General features: G+C 34.4%; 1 protein-coding gene across 2 annotated transcripts in view; it reads left to right on the top strand.

The window, feature by feature from the left end:
* Positions 1-14,894, top strand: part of LOC111004091 — a 68,625-nt gene that overhangs the window by 41,600 nt on the left and 12,131 nt on the right. For both annotated transcript variants that reach the window (XM_022274936.2, XM_022274938.2), the window contains exon 3: positions 6,679-6,817. In XM_022274936.2, coding sequence (XP_022130628.2) covers positions 6,679-6,817 — 139 coding nt within the window. The remainder of the gene's footprint in view (positions 1-6,678; positions 6,818-14,894) is intronic.

Genomic DNA, 14,894 nt, shown 5'->3' with positions numbered 1-14,894 from the left:
AACATTGTCTTGGGAACAAAACGCAAATACATAGTCCAAATAACTAACATCACCGCATACACGAATTCAAGTCCGACCAGTCATCACAAGTAGCACCTGCTCACGAGTAAGACGCATGGCCAGCCATCAGCCGCATCGCCATATTTTAGAGGGAGAGAGACAACCCGACGCATGGACGCCGCCACGCCAATCGAATTGAGTATATCATAAACGATATGTATAGCAGACTGTAACCAATCAAAAGTAGTGTAAACAACTCACTGACATATCCCAAACAAATTAATAACGACGCTTAAACAAAAACAAAGAGCGGTTTAATTAAAAGATCTAATTGGAAACAGTTTCACGACCGAACGTAATTAAAGCCACGCGTTGGGTACGTGGATACACTGAAGTTAATGCATTTCCCGAATTCGGGCGAGTTTTGGTCGATGTGGGGTGGCGCTGGTAACTCAGTCAACTTGGGAGCCGGTATATGTTCGTGTTAATTAGTGGCGAGCGACAAATTAAGGTCTGTATAGCCGTTGTCTCACTTTGAATATATCTTTTGTAATACGGCGTTAATATGTTGACAATAGACGAGAGATGGTATGTGGACTCTGTTTCCGCACTTAGACGCTCATATATATATAATAGGTCCGTTGTACGTAAATAGACGAGAGATTTTTAACTGTTTTTCTATTTAGAGTTGTAAATGGAACATTTGCAGGCGTTCAGAGGTCGCTTCTGCACTCGCTTCGGCTATATTGAACAATAATTTGATCTGTAGTGTGATAATATTGTTATAAATTTATTCAATTTCATTAAGTTTATTTTTATGAGCAGTTGGTTTCTGTGCGATTCTTCAGGCTGTGGGTTCGTATCCCGGTTGTGCACTAAAGTACTTTCTTTGTGCGCGTTTAACGTCGTACTGTGAAGGGGAAAAAAATCAAAACTAAAATGTTGACTAGAGCTAACTTCAGGTTGTCGGTTTTCTGTGACAGTGTACGCGTGCATCGGAAAAATTTATTCTCATCATTTTTCCCTAACACGCAAAAAGAAGTACATCAGTATAACATCAAAAAATTTAAGAAAAAAAGATGAAAAAAATTCAGAAAACTAAGGTTCTAATGCCACAGGTTTATTTTCATTTCGTTGCTAGGTGAATTTCAATGTTAAATATTCAGATTGACATCCCTAAATTGAATCAAGCTCTGAATGAAACTATTACACGTAAGGCTCTATTTTCGCTCGAAAGATTTACGGGCTTCCGGCGGAAATAGAATAAATGGAGAAATCTGAGAGGGTGACTAACCTAAAGGACTGGAGGGCGTGGAAAGTATCCCTTTAATGTCGTTCATTAACTTGTTTTGTCTCACTTCCTTCTTTATTTATTGCATCACTTGTTCTAAGATTTATTCACTTGCGAGTTCATTTACATGTACAAACAATCTTCGCCATTTCTGTGTCATTTCTTTGGATAATTTGACAAATGTCATACTAGCGTCAAAACTGATAGTATAGGATCCCGATATAAAAAGTCAAATATTAATTTGATCAAACGTATTTTATATGTCAATAAATATATTGCGATTGGGTTGTTTAACAAATTTGAGAACATGATATGATTAATTAATAATTTAAAAAAAATCACCGTTTAGATTACACAAATTCTATACCAATCGAAAGTATGAAGCACACAGAATATGTTAACATTTGGTTGACTATTATTTTGCCAGGTATAAATAGGTAAATCAAATTGATAAAAATAAATATTATTTCTCTGAAATATTCATTATATTTATTGACTTATTAAGTTAAATACATATACGTTTCATCAAATAAATATCTCGAAGGTCGTTTTATATCGGGATGTTAGACTAAGATGGCATTTTAAATTCATTAAATAATGATTTTATGTGTGCGTACCTAATTATTATTTCTGTAATAGGCCGCCATAAAAGGAATAGTCTGTCGAGTTTATGCTAATTGCACAAATTGCGGCTCTTTCACTTGAACTGAATCGAGTGACTCATTGATTTGCAGTCCTTTGTTTTATTTTCGGTAGCAGGTGGGGAAAACGGGTTTAATTGAATTCAAACGGTTTGCAGTAGTGTCTATTATTTAACGATTTTTCCTTTGTGTAGAGATTAGCTGATTCAGACCAGGGCGTTCATATGCCGATGTTCAAAGATCAATGTTTTAAAAGTTAAACAATGTGTTACTTGAAAATTTACATGACTGGCTTTACCCTCTTTACCTAGAAGGGTACGTCTGCCTCCTGTAAAAAAAAATCTGTATTAGTAAAACTGTTTACGACGACATCGTTTAGGCGGGTAAAAGTATTAGGTACTTAGTAATAACGTCATCGGCTGTTACGACTATCGATTTTTACGACCAGATATATGTTTTAACAGAGTTTGACCAAAACCACTGAAGTGCCTTATAATTAGGTAAACAGTTAAAAAGAAATACAATTAATTAAAAAAAAAAATACACCAAAAACACACAATTTATTTTAAATTCAAGCACAATGAAATCGACACGCATATTATTCAGTGAAATATAACTATTAATTAGAACGTTGTCGAGTACTCACGCGTCCATCATTTGAATTGGATTTAGTGCATTGTCGGATATTGCTACGGCGGCGCTTAGTGAAAGCCTACATGTACTGTTGTCTATAATCAGTCTGATGTTGTATGTAAAACCGATGTTGGCTAAAATAGCCTTCTGATTTCTGATTTATCGCGACGTTTACATTACCAATGTTTAATCGAATCGTTTAAGTGGGATTATTATTGCTAAAGTTAAAAATTAAATAATTAAAAGTTTCTAGCAATGCAAGTGCGCGTGGGCGGCGGAATCACTTTTGCCCGTTTCCCTCCTATTACAAACAAAAAAAGTTTTTTCTCAAGAAGGCCTAGTTAGAACTTCATAATTGTTATTTACATCATAGATTGCACCGTATTCTCTAGAATTGGCCCCCAGCGACACTTTCCTGTTCTCAGGTCTTTAGAGAATGCTCGCTAGACAGAATTTTGCGCTGATGAAGGGATAATCGGCGAAATTGAAGCCTATTTTTAAAGATCATACTATGAAAATAGTATCGAAAAAATTTAAGAATGCTATTATCGTATATTTTTTTGCCTACGAACTTATCAGCGTTATATAAATATTATGATTTATTAACTTAGCAGTATTCGTATTGCCATTGTGCCCATAGTTCTAGCCTCGTTAATCTACCATTCAATGGTTTATAGGTTCCTTGTGACGCATTTGATAAATCGATTGTATACTCATAAACATTCTGTTTCACGGTTTATATTACTTGATTAATAAAAACGGGCCTATATAAACGGGCTAACACGTCCGTCCACGTTTAATTTGCAAGCGTTTGCACGCTCGTTGTAATTAATGTATCTGCGTGTTTGATCGCTGCAGTAGGTATATTGATGCACAATAGACGCTGAATTTTTACGTAACATAAACCGAAATTTTAGAAGAAAAATCAGAACTTGCCATAGCGGCCTATAGTAGAGCGAGCTCAAAATTCGAAAATAAATAAAATATGACACGCAAAAGCATGACTAAAGCTGCCTGCTAAATTTAATTTATTTTCATTTTACAATCATTTAGTTTACTATACTGTAATTGGAAAATATCGTGAATCAAATTTTAATGTGAATTATATAAATTTTTATTATTAATACAGTCAAAACAGTTAACGACGACATCGTTTATAACAATATACCGGTTATATTGACTAAAATCGGTCCAGGCTGAATTCTATTATATTAGTTGCTTAATAATGACGTCATCGGCTGTTACGACTATCGGTTTTTACGACCAATTTTTTTAAATAATAGAGGCATACGAGCCTGCGGGACGTCAAAAAAGGCAGTCATCGCACCCTATAGACACCCATTTTTAGTGGGTGCGTTGCTGGCCTTTAATATGAGTTGTGCCCTGTCGTTTTAATAGATTTTGACTGTATATGGGTATAATATATGTTTATTATTGAAACATAAAAAATTCAAGGACACAAAAATATGAAAACATCCATTTTTATGTTTGTTTGTATGTTTTGTTTTTGTGAAGTAATTTTGCTTAATCTGTGTTTTGTGTAATGACTAATGAAGAATTCAACTATCGCTTACTAATAATAATTTCGGTAGAAATAAAAATAGTAATAGTAAAAAACTTGATGAGATAATCTAGTTGATTGATTGCGTAATTGAATAAGGTTTTGATATTAACGTTATTTGATGATGTAATGTTTTGTACTTGTCTTGTCTTTGTCTTTTGTTTTTTTTAAGGCAATGTTTAGTGCTTATGAGTAGCACATATGAGGATATGAATATTTACAAAAAATATTCATATGCCAACTCCATACAGTCTATTAAACATACAATCTTATTATACATTATACTGGATTATTCATAAAGTGTACTATATGATAATTCTGTAAACTATTTCGCAGACATGGCTTAAAGCAATCAAAGTTACTCGTCGAAGTAATATTTGGTACTGAATTAGTTTGGCTTGTTACGGCGCGGAGAGACATCCTTTGAGTACCCCAGCAGCAAGCAACTTTTTGTTACAAGTACTATTGATTATGTATTTAACGTTTCGAGTGGAATTGATTATATTGCTGAATGTTTATTTACAATTTTCATAACCTACAAAGTATAGATACCGGCAACCAATGTCCTCGCCTGCGCAGAAGCGATTTTTAGGTATCTAAAAAGGGAGGGGGGAGGGAGATTGACATGTCAGCGTACCAGTCTCATAATTGTAGTCGTAGGTTCGATCCCCGGCTGTGCAAAAATGCACTTACTGTCTTTGTACAGAACGGTGAATGTAAACATCGTGAGGAAACCGGCTCGTCTTAGACCCAAGAAGTCGACGGCGTGTGTCAAGCACAGGTGGATGATCTTGCCTATTAGATTAACAAATGGCCATCAAACTGATTCAGGAATCTGAGCCCAGACCTAAATATGTTGTAAAAAAATCTACATTTCTGATCATCTGAGATAGAGATCTTATTCCAAATATCGATAAAAGTGTTATAAGGATACAGATAAGAGACTGATCGACTGTCACGGATTGAAAGCAATCTGAGATTGTGGACTAATTATTGGATTCAGGCGTTAATGCCTTCGCATGAAACAGTATAGGAGTTTTTAAATTTATTTTTGATGCTGTTTTTTTTTTCGGAATTTGTTAGAAGACCTATCTTAAAATATATTAGTCAAGCTTATACAGAAACAGGTAAAGCTGAAACTTAACATGATAAGCATATAGAATTCCTTACGAACATTATTGTCAATGTCAATTATTAAATGCATTTAGTCGTACGTACATTTATCGAGATTGCAATGGTCAGTGCGGATTGCCATTAGGCACAGCCGTATGCAAATTGCGACTGATAAGAGGTGGTTAATAATCTCGTGGCTTTAGAGATTGCTGATAGCGTTATTGATTCTCACGTAATAATATTTAATGACTAAGTTCGAAGATGGGACTTGTAACTTTGAACTGTAGTGTTTGTTTTAATATAGTTTCTTACAATATTCTGCCGTTGATTTGAGTACTATTGGAATAGTGGTTGCGAGCGTCTCTCTCATGTTGGAAGTTTGAACTCTGACTGTGCACTGTTGATTGTTTGTGTGCATTTAACATTCGCTCGGTGAAGGAAAACATTGAGAAAACCGGGTTGCCTTAGACTGAAAATGTCGTCGGTGTGTCAGGCATATGAGACTGATCACCTATTTGAAGAAAATAGGTGATCAAAAAAAGATTGTAGTGCTACTGATGTATTATTACGACAACACGTGTTTTAACGATAAATATTATTCATTTTTTTCTTAAGCATATATGGTTCGCTTTTTTTCTGATTTTGTAATGTTGATCTCGTGCATACAAGAAGTATTCATGTTTTTTAACAAAATATGCTTTCAGTTTATATATGTAGTGTTACTAATACATAATCTTTAGTATTGTCTTTTATTAACATAACTTTTACACATTTAAACATAATATAGAGGACATCTCATGTGAGTCATTTCTGCAAAAATCATTCATTTTTTAGTCAATATCAACTCCGGAGAAATAAATACAGATAATGTAACTTTTTCTACAGCTGTGATACTTTTTGACACTTTCAACACCTTTTGTCTTCAGTCACTGTGACCATGCCCGCTGTAAAGCACGCGAAACGTCAGGAAAAATTTAAAATTATGTAACATAATTATAAATTTATAATAATAGGTACATAGATTCAATCCGTTACAAAAGTGTTTTCTTTAAATCTTTATTCCTGCTTATTATAAGGCCGTAAAGGTTACATACATTAAAGGTATAGGAGACGCATTAGCAAACTGAGCCAGGTAAACCAATATCGCTTTTACTCGTGCTAAGCCGAGTAAAAGCTTGAAGCTTCGGAAGCTTACGTGCTGACATGGTAATAAACTCAGTCATTCAATTGAAATATTAATACAATGTATTTAAACGAAATATTATTATGTAATAACTTTGTTGGAATGTCTGCAGTTTTTGACTTTGTCTTGCAATGCAAGTAAACTGAAAACAATAATTTTATTATTAATTGCATTGTAATTTTATTAAAACTAAAAAACGAATTCTGCTCATCTGATGTTTAAAGTTTTGAATTAATTGTTTCTCGTTTGTTTACAGGTGGTGAGCAAACCGTACCAGGCAGCCTCCGGCGCAGAGTTGACTAAACTGTGTAACCATAAACGGAAATTGCTGGCGACGTTACAGGCGCGCGCGCAGTCACCAGCCACGCCACCGCCCCAGACTGAACAGAAGAAAGGTAAGCAATTGACGCGAGGATATTTATACATTTTGAGTTCAGGAGACACCTTGTGACGCAATTCGAAATTAAGAATTCTATTGGTTATCTTGTATTATACACACGTGTGTATAATTCAGTCTCAGTTTACTGCCCAAAACATTATGCGACAGAATTTCCATTTAAAGTTCTTATTTGTAACTACCAAATGATCAACCAATAGCGTGTTTTCTCGAACACCTTTGTCACTCTCACTCAATCGGTCTCGAGAGAGCGGTCGAGACGAGAACAAAAGGGAGTCCGTTTCTTCAACAAAAACGTTGCACATCTTCGTCACGTTCTGTAAAAATGTTACCCTCATGCGGCTCCAGAAGTTTCTCTTCAAAAATATCAAATTATACGGGTCACTGACGAATACGTATTTTCAATATAAATAAAGCGATTTCAAAACTTAAACCCAATTAGTAATTAATTGATGTTTCAATTTGGATGTTAATTTAAATTTCGTAATTTAATCTGGATTGACGGGTACGGGGATCTAACAATAAACAAATTATGAACAAAGATGACGTTTGAATAATGGAGGGCGGGCGGGTTTGTGGGTTACCATTTAAGCTTCCCGTGCTAAGTCTGTATATTAAGCTTGGGTTCAATTCCTTGCTAAAATTAAACACTTTATGTGTGTAATTTACTTATAATGTTTTGTTAGCAATTTTCTAGTGATTTCTTTCTAAAACCTATCATTTAAATTCTGGTAAACCTCTGTCACAGGTTATTTCACCATTCGTCACGTCCTGATGCTGAAAAGAGGTATACGTTACAATTTAACTTTTCTATAATACATGCCAATTACGATAAACATAATATTACAAAAAATGCAATAAAAATATGTAATTACACTTTCAACTACAAATTTTAGTTTTTACTAGAAATTAAAATATCTTAAAATATATAAATCTCCTTTCACGATGTTTGTCCGCGATGGACTCCTAAACTATAGCTTAGATCTTTAATTATAGTCGCAATATTATTTTATTGCAAATATTTGCTTATTATTTGATACAATTCTAACAAATGGCGCTGTGTTAAAAATACCAACGTTTCACAAGTTGTCCTACCGTTTCTCTTGAATAGTTTACTACTATGTAATATAACAAAAACCTTAGCCTCAGCAACGCTTTGCCGAGTCTGCTAGTATATTATATTTATTTCTTTATGAGGAAAAATATCAATTGAATATGTCAGAGCTCATGCGTGAATGTGACAAGGTTCCAGCGTATTAGCAATTTGTATGTAAAATAAGAGCGAATGAGGTCAAGTCTTCAATCGAAAAAGTAGGTCGCCCTATCTACGGGGGCTCAGCTTGACAAAGTTAAGGAAAACAATTTAAGGCAACACGAAATGAGATTTGTCATCCCTAATATTGCGATACGTCAAGGCTGTTCTCAAGGTTGGGCGCAATTCCTTTTAGAATACCCACTTGTTTATTTAAATTTAGTCCAAATGTTTTTCATACAATCAATGCAGATTTTTGAAGTGAAACTTCTTCGTATGAGAGTAATTTTTTTACGGATAAAACGCATTAATAATAATATTAGCGTCACGAATATGCGCAGCGTTTATGTCGATGAAAAGTTGTAACAAGTTCGATACAAGATTATTAAAACGATAGATTATGTAATAAAGTGAAAACTGATACTGATATAAATTGTCTATATCAGTAATAGATGTTTTAAAAAGTTGTTATATTTATTAGCTATATCTTTATAAAAGTTTTTATATAATTTATGTTAGCTAGTCAGTTCTGGAATACGAAGGAAATACATAAGTTCAACGCAACAAAACCACTAACCATTAAATGTCCGTACAAACAGATGTATTGATTAAGTATACAAGATTTTCTTTTGATCCGATTATTCGAGGCATTCCTGCGCCTTGTTTTCATCCAATTACGAGCAAGTTGAACCAGATTATTCAGTGATCCGGTGGAGTACGACATATATGTAGCATAGACTCGACAAATAATGATTATTTTTTTATATGCTTTTGTTACATTTATATTTTTTTATGTGGCTGTGAGGAGGTTCCACTAAATCCAGTAGACAATATCTTAATACAAATATACCACTAATGAATATTATTCTAAAATACATATTAGTCATAGTAGTAGAGCTGTGTTGAAGTATGGTCAGTGATTCACATGACTGAGGTCGTAGATTCGATACCCGGCTGTACACCAATTGACTTTCGTTCTTTGTGCGCATTTAACATTCCTCAAGTACCTACAGCAGGTCGATTACCTTACCTGTTGGATAGACAAATCATGAAACAGTGCGTGCGTGTGAAGAAATGTATGATTTCATCACATATCTATTGTCGTAATTAACAATCCACAAATTATAAGCCTCACAAAACACAAGTACCTCTTATCTACATCTAAAAATGAAAAACAAAAAACTCTTCTACCGCAAATAACATGGCCTCGACCTTAATTCAACTTGCGGCGTTATTTACGTACCTACACGTGTTTGAAGTATACTCGACAAGATACACATCTTTTATGACACACCTTTATTAATTAAAGAATTTGTTTTGAATGTATTTGAATTTAGATGATTTAATATTAAAATATGGAACATAATATAGACAGGTAACACTTATTCTACGTCATTAAATTTGAACCTGTAGGCATCCCTACTCATCGGCAAAGAAGAGTTATGAGTGAATACATTTTAAAAAGGAAATTACTCCTATAATTACTTTTTAAACACAGCAGAATTTCCTTTTTAAACACGAGCATACATCAATTTAATATTATGACACTACATTTTCAGCTCTGGGCCTTAAATGAAATCAAACACATTCATTTAGGACCACAATGTAGTGTACATTGTGATTATGAACGTGAAACGAAATATATATTGCTATAATGCTAAATGTACATGTATTTACTGCCAGTTCTCAAATCAAACGTATAAAAATCATAGAATATATGACCTTCAATACCATATAGCTGTACAGAATTAAGTTATCATTTAATCGGATGTTCGGCAAGTGTTTTGATCTAAATGTCTAATGATGTCCTTTGAGTAATTTTTATCCGATTTGTCAGGTTGGAGTGCTTCATATTATAAGCAGGGGTCTATCCAGTTACGCGTGTTCGAAACCTATGTTCACGTATAGAGACGGTAGCGTGAGCGGTGTATACAAATTTGACAAATATTCTTTATAATGTGTAAGGTTTTTGAAGGAAGTCTGAGAACAGGCATTTATATAATTTTAAGTAAATAAATGCCTATTCTCAGCTCTTAATAGTAAATTCAATAAAATATTGGCTTAAAACGAGTGTATAAAATCGCAAACGCCACCCACGTGCCCTCTCTATTTGCGATGTATTTTACAAGACTTCGATTCGCCTACTCGTAATCCGGATTTGTTTCCTGTAGGGTGCAACCTGTGCAGTGTAGACGGGAAAGAAACACGACACATTATTTAAACTAGGGATTTTACTTTTGTTTGTTTTTTGGATCTGTTTCCCTTCAATGTAATAGATAACGCACTTGGCGACGAACCGACAGTGTAAGAGTTGAGAATTTAGGCCAACACTGGTCGTATGCGGATCTTTTATATTTGTTTGTGTTTACGTCATCTAAAACTTTGATAAAAACTCTTGCGAGTAGTTTCATTTTGTAACGGGCAGGAGGCTCACCTGATGTTCAGTGATACCGCCGTCTCGACACTCTCGATGCCAGAGGGCTCGCGAGTGCGTTGCCGGCCTTTTAAGAATTTGTACGCTCTTTTCTTGAAGGACCCTAAGTCGAATTATTTCTGAAATACGTCAGTGGGCAGCTGGTTCCACAAAGTGGTAGTGCGCGAAAAAAATTGCCTTGAAAAACGCGCAGTTGTATTTATTAAAGGAATTAATGAATAACTCTTTCTAGTTATTAGTTAATTACTTTAATAAATAAATACGATTGTGGACTATTACTTTGTCTTATCTTCAAATGAGCACATAATCATTTTAAAGCTAGTTACGTAGTAAACGGAGCAACATTGCCAAAGTGGTTGTATGGGAGTTTATAACAAAGAGGGTAGCGGCTTCTTTGTTGATAAGTGCCGGGAGGGGTTAGTGATCCAGGGTTGCCAGTAAGCATTTAAAATGCTTAAAAAACTTTAAATTCGAGCATATTCTCTATTGTCCTTAAATATTATCCATGGGTAAATATCGTAGGCAAAAAAGTATACATAATACCCACATCGACTTATGTCAGGCACGTATAAAATATTTAAAAAAAATTGGCAGTCTGTAAACAATAGTTGAACATGACTACGTCATAAGAAAATACTGATGTGATGGTTGCATCTTTCAAGAGAAAATTTTAATTTTATTCGTTTGATAGATATTTTGTAAGGATATAGAGGAGGTAAATGGAAATCTCAATTGAATTGATCAAGTTACATTTATTTGTACGCATAAATACAATTATGTAAATTTTTAACGAACGAACACAGTCGAACGCGCGGTCCAATTGTTCGTCTTTGTCGCTCGTTCCGTGCTCTCGCTTGCACTTCAAGACTTAAATGGAACGCCTCAGAGCGAGATAACGCCACATGCGGCATTTTTTTCGTGCGAGCCTTTAGTTTTTTATAAAAATTACTAGGCCTCTGCGTTGCTTAAGCAGTGTACAAGTCTTCCGAAACCAAACGAAATACTTGTTATAACAGGCGTATACATCAGACTTGTCAATTCAGAAATTTTTCTAACATTATTCTTATAACGGTCTTATACGATGTGCATAAATCTGAGTGACTGAAAAAGTTTAAATAAGTTAAAAGTATTGTTTTAATATTATTATTAAATTTATTAATTGTGTACGAATTAAGAAAAAGAAGTTAAGTGTAGTGGAAACAAAAACTGAACACAGATTGCTTGTAGAATATGTTCGAAGTCAACACCTCATAATAATAGCCATTAGAACGTCTCAAACTAGTTGAAACATCAAAACATTAAGATTTATACATTAAAGAAACAAGGTCCTAAAACATTATTAGTGCTTTAATATCAATGTGACAACCCTACCCCAGGGGGGTGTTTAGCGCCTGAGTAGTGAGAAGTGCAGTCCGGCAGGGAGTAACAACCCGAGACTGCAATGCAATGAATACTTACCTCTTGCGATTTCTCTTGCCCTGGTACTTGGTTCTGAGATTACGTCATTTTCCTTTGATATACGATTTTCTTTATTGAAGTTTATTAATTTTCTTTTCACATTTCAATAGAGCCTTTTTGCATAAATATTTATTTTATAATTTTGGATTTACGTTACTTAATTGTTAGCATAATTAAACCAAAGAGATCTGCAATGTTGGCATAGCTTCCCAGTTTTTACATCTCTTCATTAAGGCTCAATACATACATACCACTTTGTTAACGATGATTCAGAATATTTAACTGTAAAACAAAGCATAATAGCAAGTTGAGTCGACACGTTTTATTGCATTGAGGCGAGCCCCCTCCCACCCACTGTCCTGGCCATTGCCCCACAAGTTAATCTTATAATAACGAAAATATTTGTCCAGATTGAAGGTCGATGACCCTTGTTTATCTCTGGATTAACTAGGTTTTAGATAATAAAGGTTGTGTAAGATTTCTCTTAACAATTGGCATGTGAAGGCATCACTTACAATGACTTCTTTATTTCTAATGTATTGAATTTTGACATTTGAATCATTTTGTAAGTCTAGTCTAGTTCTTGAGAAATCGACTTGTGTCAGACAAGTCTATACCTATCCATTTAAGAAAGATAAGAAAACAGATTTAGAATTATCAAAGGGTTATTAGTGACGCTAACAGGCTTCAGCGTGCGATTCTCATCTCTGTGGTCGTAAGTTCTATTCCCGGCATTAATGGAATTTCTTTCTATGTGCGTTTTTACCATTCGCTCAACCGGTGACGGAAAACATCGTCTGAGAATCGACTTGCCTTAGACCCAAAAAGTTGACGGCGTGTCAGGCACAGGATCACCTACTTGCCTATTAGATTTAAACTTGTGAAATATATGTATACAGAAATCTGAGAGCCAGAACTAAAAAGGTTGAAGCGCCACTAATTTATTTTATTATTAATATAAAATAAATGAAAACTATTTATACGTGTTAAAATAGTTCCTATATGAAATGACATTGTTAAACTCGCTAGTCTAGTGCACGCTCTTTGACAATCTAATAAGATTTATGATAGAGTCTAGACGACTCTCGAAGTTAAATCCCTTGTAGTACTTAGCTTTAATACATACGTTAAACGTTTCTAATTTTTTGGATTAAGACATTTTACATATGTATTGTTTGTGTGTTAAAACATATTTAAAATAGTTAACTTTGTTAGATAAACATATCTTTAATTACAAAATTAAAGTATATTTTTTTCGAAAGCGAACAATAAAAATAATTAATTTGCAAGTATTTAGGTATCATTAGGTTATCGTAAAAGTAAATTCATCACATAGTTAAAGTATATTTCCAAGAGTAGTTTTTAAATACGAATATCTTTGAATGTTTTTGGTACATTTTAAAAGGTTCAAAAGTACATTTCGTCTCCCCAATTCGGGCGCCAGCCGAGGTAAAGTAACATTGTTGCAGCTTGTCACTAACAATATCGTATTCATGACTACACATTCCTGTTATACAATTGCGATGTTCGTTTATAAAGCTGTATGTACTTAATTTAACTATTGTAATGCTATACCAAAGGCCTAAGTTAGAGCCGTAAAGAAATTGATTAGTCGTAGTATTTTTAATTTGAAATGAACGATGAATCACAAGTAATAACTGTTTTGTTTAATGTAAGCGCTGATTACACCAGCTAATAACTCTTTGTTTGAGTTTGTTGTACGCTACATTTACTTTTCTAATTAATGTCTGTAAAATTAAACGTTACACAGAACCGCAACGCGTATTAAATTCACCTAAATTTATTTTAAATCTTCAAGTATTCTTAAAATGACCAGAAAGTTAAATCGGTAAGTGTTCACAAGCCGGATTGCGTAATTACCATCAAGGAAGTGAGCTGTTTGGGGGCCAGCGAAAACGTTGGCGATGCGATCACGAGCGGGAACAAAGCCCGGGCGTAATTTGAAACAATTGGTGGTGCAAGGCGGGCGGTGCGCACCCCGACTATTGATCTGTGCCCGCAGCGGCACCTCACACCCCGCCCGCCCCCGCCGCCCCCGCTAACGCCCGGCGCCCCGCTACCCACCCCGGCTCCTACCAGTATTTTAATTGCAAATCTGACGGGTAATGTGCAAATAGATAACGTTATTATACTCGGCTCGCTAATTATGATGCGATTGAATTACCCGCCTTTTCTTTTTTTTAATTGGCGGTTGTAGGCGATTAGATTTTGTTGTATCGCCTTGGGATGCACCTGCTTAAATGCCTTATCTACGGTTTAATGGTTTCTTTATCAGCGTTTTAGGGATATGCGATAGCGTAATTTTTTTTTGTTTTTAATTAGGCGTTTAGAGTTTGTTTGCGAGTGTCGTAAAATCGGCTAGACTTTAAAGATAGATCTTATACGGAAATCACTGAAATAATACGTATTTATATTTGAAAAGTAAAAAGATTAAAACATTTTTTGTTTGAGATGAAATAATTTGAAAACAATCCGCTCAGAGGTCCCAAGATGAAAGGAAACGTTGTAATAGATTTTATCGTTTTAATTTGAATTCTCGAAATAAACTCGTCAAAGAATGAATAACTCTATTGTTTGGACGAGGATGATAACCGGCCTTCATGAATAAAAAATTATGTTTTTATACTTGTAATGGAAAAGGGAAATATGCTAATGCTACCGTTTAGCTTATTTTATTCATATAATAGAATGTTTATTCGTTGCTGTATTATGGTGCCCTGGTTAATGGTTTTGACATTACTATGAGTGTATTATTTAAATATTGTTTTGTGTAATCGTACTCAGTCTTTGATTAAGTATTAACTATCACTTAATTTAGTAAAGAGTTGACCTACCTAATCGCAAGCTTTTAATCAGTATTTAATTAATGGTTGAATTGCACCGTTCCATTTATATTTAGTTTGTTTTAAA

Source organism: Pieris rapae, chromosome 2 (assembly GCF_905147795.1).
Source record: "Pieris rapae chromosome 2, ilPieRapa1.1, whole genome shotgun sequence".
Classification (NCBI taxonomy): domain Eukaryota; kingdom Metazoa; phylum Arthropoda; class Insecta; order Lepidoptera; family Pieridae; genus Pieris; species Pieris rapae.
Note: the sequence above shows the minus strand (reverse complement) of the source record. Positions and strands in the feature narration are given on the sequence as shown.